The sequence below is a fragment of the Parambassis ranga genome, chromosome 9 (assembly GCF_900634625.1).
Source record: "Parambassis ranga chromosome 9, fParRan2.1, whole genome shotgun sequence".
Lineage (NCBI taxonomy): Eukaryota > Metazoa > Chordata > Actinopteri > Ambassidae > Parambassis > Parambassis ranga.
In genome coordinates this window covers 14,032,575-14,039,472 of record NC_041030.1, presented here as the reverse complement: position 1 = coordinate 14,039,472, position 6,898 = coordinate 14,032,575, and the positions used below count along the sequence as shown (strand labels likewise).

General features: G+C 40.9%; 1 protein-coding gene across 1 annotated transcript; it reads right to left on the bottom strand.

Annotated features, from left to right (window-relative positions):
- Positions 1–151: 151 nt before the first annotated feature.
- On the bottom strand, positions 152–4,300 carry LOC114441852 (leucine-rich repeat-containing protein 43-like). The gene is made up of 12 exons (XM_028414965.1): positions 4,195–4,300; positions 3,887–4,102; positions 3,686–3,796; positions 3,355–3,494; positions 2,764–3,002; positions 2,506–2,669; positions 2,152–2,318; positions 1,335–1,467; positions 1,169–1,255; positions 558–776; positions 374–479; positions 152–294 (listed from the first exon to the last, which is right to left on the bottom strand). The coding sequence occupies exons 1-12, from the start codon at positions 4,279–4,281 to the stop codon at positions 152–154; spliced, it is 1,812 nt and encodes a 603-aa protein (XP_028270766.1). The 5' UTR covers positions 4,282–4,300.
- Between the last annotated feature and the right edge of the window lie 2,598 nt (positions 4,301–6,898).

Genomic DNA, 6,898 nt, shown 5'->3' with positions numbered 1-6,898 from the left:
TTAGGAGGCAATAACAGAAATCTGTATATGTATACATTACAATACATTTATTATAATTTTATGTTGTGCTCATCATCTCACATTTAGGTTGAGCCTAAAGATTACAGTAGACCTAAAGGTGACCATGGAGTTTGTTTCATGATGTCCGGTGTTATAGCAGCAGTTTGTGAGCTTCAGATGCAGACTGCCATTTCTCCAGTTCAACATTCAGCTCCACAGTCACTGGTTCCAGTTGGACGGATGTGTTGTCAGTGTGGACGTCCACCTCGTGCTCCTTCCTTCCTTTTTGTTTCCCTGCAGATTACAGCATCAAGCAGCCATGTTTTAGTTTGCCTCAGACCTCAGTTGTACAGTTTGAAATCCTTTAGTTCACCTTTGGAGGATGCTCTGTTCTTCTGTCCTGTACCGCTACCTCCTCTTCGTTTTGATTCCTTGTTCTTCTCCTCCTTCTTGTCGTCTTTAGTTTTCTTTCCCAAATCCTACAGATATGTGAAAAATCAATTTAAGTATCAGTAACACTGAAGTTGTCTAAACGGTGTCCATAATTTCTGGCTTACTTTTTGAAATGTTTGCTCAGCCTCCACCGCATCGCGTGTTTGCATGATACCAAAGTCACAGAGGGCGTCGACCTTTAGACCTCCTTTCACCAGACTATGCAAGGGGACATGTGCAGAGCCGAGAACTCTCCTGATAGGGGGGTCTTGGACCAGCTCTGGTGCAGATTTCCTTATCTTGTCTTTAGCCTTGTCCCTGGCGGATGCAGATTTCGCTGGAGCCTAAATAAGATGCTGGTTATATAAACCTTAATACACATGTATTCACACATGAGAATGACTTTTTGGTTTGTATTTAAAATTCCCTTCCATTTACTCAAAAGCATACATTTGTTTAAAGTCAGGAGGCAATATATCTGTGTAGGAATATAATAAACAGTGATTCGCCATCTATCAGCTGATAATGTCAGTAATTAAAAGTCAGATTCTAAGATGATAACATGCTTTGATGTGTGTAATAACAAAACTGATTTAAAAACCACCCAGAAATCAGAGGTCAACATACAATCTGTATATTCAGCTATTAGCCAAGCAATGTCAGTTGCCATAGCAACAGTCCACTCATCCCTGAGCAAACTGGATTGGAGTTGGCAATTCTGTGGAAATGATCTCACTTCTTTCTCCTTCTGGCCTTTGTTCACTTTAACACTTTTGCTGTGTTGTGCTGAGGTGTCTTCAGAGGCTGCAGGCCACGACAGCACCTGCATCATCAAATGGAAAATTATCATATTTTACATCCAATCATATTCATCCTCCTCCACCAGATTTGATCTCCTGTACCTTTTCCTCCTCTAGACTAACACAAAGTCCTTGGTTGAAGAACTTCTTTAAGCATCCCAGAGGACCAACAATGTGTGTGTGCGCTTCACTGAAGTCCATACATTCTGACCATGCCAGTTTGGATGTGCTGTGTCTCAACACTATAAGAAAGGACACCAGTAAAATATACAGGTGGAACTTCTGCCATGCAGGGATGTGTAAAATAACTGTGTAGGCTTCTGCTGAGCGGAAAGGTTACACATGAAGCTGCTGATAACAGATCACACTCTTTCAGGGTGTGTGCCATCAATCCTCCACTGGCTGCTCTGACTGTACATTTCTTTGAAGGTACCTGTGTAAATTCCATGCTAACTAATAGGTGATAAGGAGAAATTCTTGTTTGTTGTACAGGATGCATTACTGAATGACTGAAAGTGGTGGCAGTGTGTAGAAATTTGGTAAACCACAGTTTCAGCTCTGTCAGTGTTTACACTTTTTTGCCATGGAAGTCAGATATCAATCAATATCAGATCAATTTTAAGCTCTAAAATCAATCAACCAAAATCAATTTAAACTCTTGTATGTATACGTATATATAGATATACATATATATTTACGTATATATGTACATATATATACATATATAAACATATATACACATATATTGGTACATACATCAATCAACCAAAATCAATTTAAACGTGTGTGTGTGTATATATATATATATATGTATGTGTATATGTATATATATATATATACATAAATATATATTTATATAAATATATTTGTATATATATTTAAGCTTTATATCATGATTTGGATGAATGAGAGTCTTCACAGACGTGTCTTTTTTCCATGTGCAGCATGATGGGGTGTTTCTTCTGTGTGTGGTTTGGCTGTCTGTCTTTCACAGATCTTGATTGAATGTAGGTCGGTATCACTCAGGCTGTCGTCTGTGACATGTGATGTGGATGCTGTGTCAGCTCTAGTCTCGTTGTTCAGTGCCTGTGAACAACAACACAGAAGGATGTGGAGTCAAAGAGGGAAAATTTTTTTATCAAATTCATAGTCAGAGTCTGGCCTCATCTTGTACATACTTCCTCCGTTTGCTCTCTGAGATTGCATCAGATTTTGCTTTCTGTGTTCAATTTATACACATAAAGAGCAACTGTGTAGAAAGTATATACGTCACCGAGTTAACAGGTGTTTGATGAGAAAGGAACTCATATGTGATGAAATAGGTGAGGGTGACAACAGGGAAGTCAAGACACTTTTCGTCCACACTCATCGAAGGGTCTGGGATTCCCCTGATCCTGCCCACGCTCACTGTGGCAGATGTCATGTCTACTATCAGATCTGTACAAAAGAAATATATCAAGAACGCTCAAGACGGAAAGGTCTGCTCAGTCCATCAGTGTCCATAAAAGGACCACACAGCCCACTGGCTCACCTCTCATCTTGGCCAAGCCCCTAAAGTTACATCTTTCCTCAGGGGAAATCCATGAGGCATCCAGACAGAACAGCCGTGGCAGACTGTCCACAGCGAAGCCCGGATAAGAAGGTGCAAGGGTGAAAGGGTTACCCTCCAGAACCAATGTTTTGAGAAGAGGGAGGGTGCTCAGGGCATCCAGCAGGGCCTGCTGGTCCTGAAACTCACAGTCACTGAGGTCCAGACACACCAGCTGGGGCCTGAGGTCATACAGGTTTTACAGGGAATGATGCAGAACGTTAAAAGATACAATGGAAAAAGTAAAGTTACAATGGAAACCAGGCAGCAAGATTGATGTTTACTATATTTTGTATTCTGAACGCGTCAGTCAGTGTCACATCAGTAGATGTGACCTCTAAAATCCACACAAACTCCTATCAAATAGTCACTTCAGTGATCCACCCTGGCATAACACGATGCCATGATCACCACCGTACAACTGATTTTAAAACAGTGAAATTGTTGTTTGAAGTTTTGATTTGACCTGGTTTCAATTGACCTCTTTAAAACACACAGACAACTTCCTGCATCTGCGTATGTGTGTGAACTAACCAGTATTTTCCTGTAAGATGAGAGACGTCTTCAGAGGAACCCAGGTTGTTTGAACCGAGGCTAAGGTACTGAAGCTGAGGAGGCGGAGGCCTGGTGAGACTGTTTAAAGAAGACAGCTGGTTGGCACGTAGCTCCAGAATCTTTGAAAAAAAAACACATTTATAATCATCATGCCACCTATTACACTTTGATCTATGATTTGAAGCTTTCAGATACATACGTCAACCAGCACATAGTTCACCTTTGATCACAAAAAAGCAGGAGGGGACAGTTTTCCACTTATGATGAAGTGTTCCTCCTCCTTTGTTTACTGATGTGTACTGAGACTCACCTTCAAAGCACGAGGAAGGTTCTTTCCAGGGATTTCAGATATTTTGTTGACACTCAGCACCAGCTCCTCCAGCTTAGAGAACCTTAACAAGCCTCTGTCGATGATGGAGACCTGCTCACAGTGTTCAATGAAGAATAAAGCAAAGGTTTTCTTTTAAAGCTATTACAGTTGAAGTGGTAGTGGCCTGCATGTGGTACTTACACCATTGTCCATGATTCGGAGTGAAGTAAAGTAATTGTAGATGAAGTCTGTGTGCAGACGTTCAGGAGTGAGCACAGCCAGCTCTCTCAGAGCCGAAGCTTGAGGGCTCCATGATTCATTGTTCCACCACGGAGAATATGGACAACTCAGCAGGTCCAGGAGCTCATCTGTGGACATCTGTGCCTTCGCTGTCTCTGCTCCGTCTTTGGTTTTTCTCTATATATATAAAAAAACAGCAACATTTAAGCTATTGTGTGCAGTGATGTGAGTGGTGTCAAGATAAAGAGAACTTAGGAAGTATAACTCACCCATCTGCCATTTCCACAGGGAAAGTCATTTAGACACAGGTGGCGGATCTTCTTCTCTAACACTGCAGAAAGTGTGTCTGAGGCCATGACTGTCTGTGTGGTATGAACACACTAGCTTTGCTTAGCCAGTTTGTATTTCTTCTGTCTTTCAGGCGCTTGTTTGTTGGTTGCCTGGCAACAAGTGGGACTCAGCAAGTCTGACTGCAGCAAGTCAGGACTGTCTGTGAAGCAGGCACAACATGAGGAGGGTCAGAAGCCCTCTCTTACCTGTTAGTGTTTTAATCTAAAAACATATGTTGATTGGTTGGATCCATACAACCGACAGCCACTTAGTTTTCCTCTCAGAATGACTCAGCAGCATGTTCAAGTTTAGAAATATTTGAACATGGAAACAAGAAATAATGCTGTTCAGGCAGAAAGAAAGTAAGCTTCACATGTCCACAAAATGCCATCACAGCAACCCTTTCTAGAATCCCAGTACATCAGGTCACCAGAGTTTACACCTCTGTGGTGAACAGCAGTAAAACCTTCTTCCTTTTTTTCAACCAATAGGCATCTCAAGTCTGTGATAAGTCTTTGGCAGCTGCAATGCTTGCCCACATTAAATCTCTGTGGTAAACGGTGCCCTACAATTGCAAAATAGAAACATTTACAATGAGATAATGCAGACGATTATGCCACAAAGGCGTCATCTGCTGACTGGCATGCAAAAAAAACTCCCACAATTTCATATATAAGTACAGCCGCTGCCAGTTACGAGCATTAACCCAACAGCAAACGACAGACAACACCATGCATCTAGGTAAAGGTAGGTTTTTAACACCATTCAGGACTGAGAAACTTGTCAAAACTGGGTCTGTAGAGCCATGAACATTGACCTGAGGAGTATGAAGAGAGGTTTAAGGAATGGTTTAATCATTAAGGTTATACTTTTCCAACAATTTGTATCACTGAGGTCTGAACAGTCTCACTGCTAACAATGTTTGTTTACCTTCATAATACGTCTTGTTGATTATGCAGATGACAGCATCTTTTATTTGGTGAATTCCTTTGCAGAGCTGCTGTTTTTCTTTGTCCCAATGATGCACGTTTCCTTTATGGTCTCCAGACCAGTTCAACTTGAGAAGCTTCAGGAAAACCTGAAGGACTTTGAATTACCTTTGTGTCACCTAAAGGCAGCAGAAGATGATTATGTGAGTAACCTTTAGTATCCTGCCCTAAGTGTAGAAAATGTACAGTGCAATGACCCTGTGGTTCTGATCTTTGTTCAACATCTATGTAAATATGGGCCTTGTTGCATGTTAGAATAGAACAGAATATAATAGAAGTACTTTATTCATCCCAAGCTGGAAAATTGCACTGTTACAGCAGCAATATACAGGCACTCAGCATACTAAACATATACCTCTAAAGGTAAAAGTTAAAACCATGTGCATCATTTGTCAGTTTCAACAGTCAGAGTGTTATCTATGACACAGAGATATACAGTCTTATGGAATGAGGCAGGAAAGATTTCCTGTGACGGTCCTGAAGACTGAAGAATGAAGCTGTCTGAGGAGGAGCTGTTTGGAGGAGGCGCTGGTCGTTGTCTGACCAGTATAGGGAGGAGAGGGTGTTCGGGGTCATGCATGATAGATAACAGATAACAGTTTGTTCAGTGTCCTCCTCTTCACTACTGCTTCAAACGTCTTCTGTCTGCAGACTCCTCTCTACTCTCTCCACTCTTTGAGTTCTTTGACATATCACAGCAAAGGTCCTGTAACCTCCTGACTGCATGTTGAGGAACTTTTCTCTCTGTATTGATGTTTTTGGTTCCTTTTTAGGTCGAGCACTTTTTCTATGGAAACCCACCAGCCAAAAACCATTTAGAACCCCTCAAAGGAATAACTCTGCCAGTGACAAACACCACAACAGAGCTCCGAGACTCCACCTGCACCGTTATCGACTACTTGGAAAACCACCTGCCGGCGATTGTCGGTAATCTCACTGTGGAGCAAGACCCCAAGAAGAAAACTCTGATCAGCAACACTGCGGCATTTCTTTACCAGTTCAAAGGAGCTGTTAACATGACAGAAGCTGCAGTCACCAGGCGGTGCCACAAACACCTAAACACTACAGATACATATGAACTGAAACTAATAGGCCTTCGGATCATTTACTTCACCAGGTTATGGGTGGAGAAAATCTCAAACTCAGACTGCTCATGATGACATTTCAAATAACATTGTATTGATCTATTTATTCCATTATTTATCTATTGGTTTATTTATTCATTTTGCTATTATTTATTTATTTATCGGTCTGTTATGCAGGTTATTTTTTTTATTATTTATTTGTGTTATGTTGTGATATGTTCTGATGTATGTCTCCACTCAGACTAACACTCACACAAGTACCTTTCAGTGTGATTTTTAAATAATAAAATGTTTCCTTTAAATTCATCTTTGACTTCACAGCTATGTAAGCTTTTCTCACAACAACAATTTCACACCAAATCTGAGAACTCAACAGAATAAATGTCTGACTAACCCTATGTCCCTCGTACTAATTTTGGGAAAAATACACACATTAGTAATCCACATGAGTAAACATAAGATAAAACCACACTGTTATCTTTAACTAAATGAGTCCATATTGAGTAAATCTGACTTTGGGGCTTGCATTGGATGGGATGTGTGGGTTCTTCAAAGGCAGAGATTCTTAT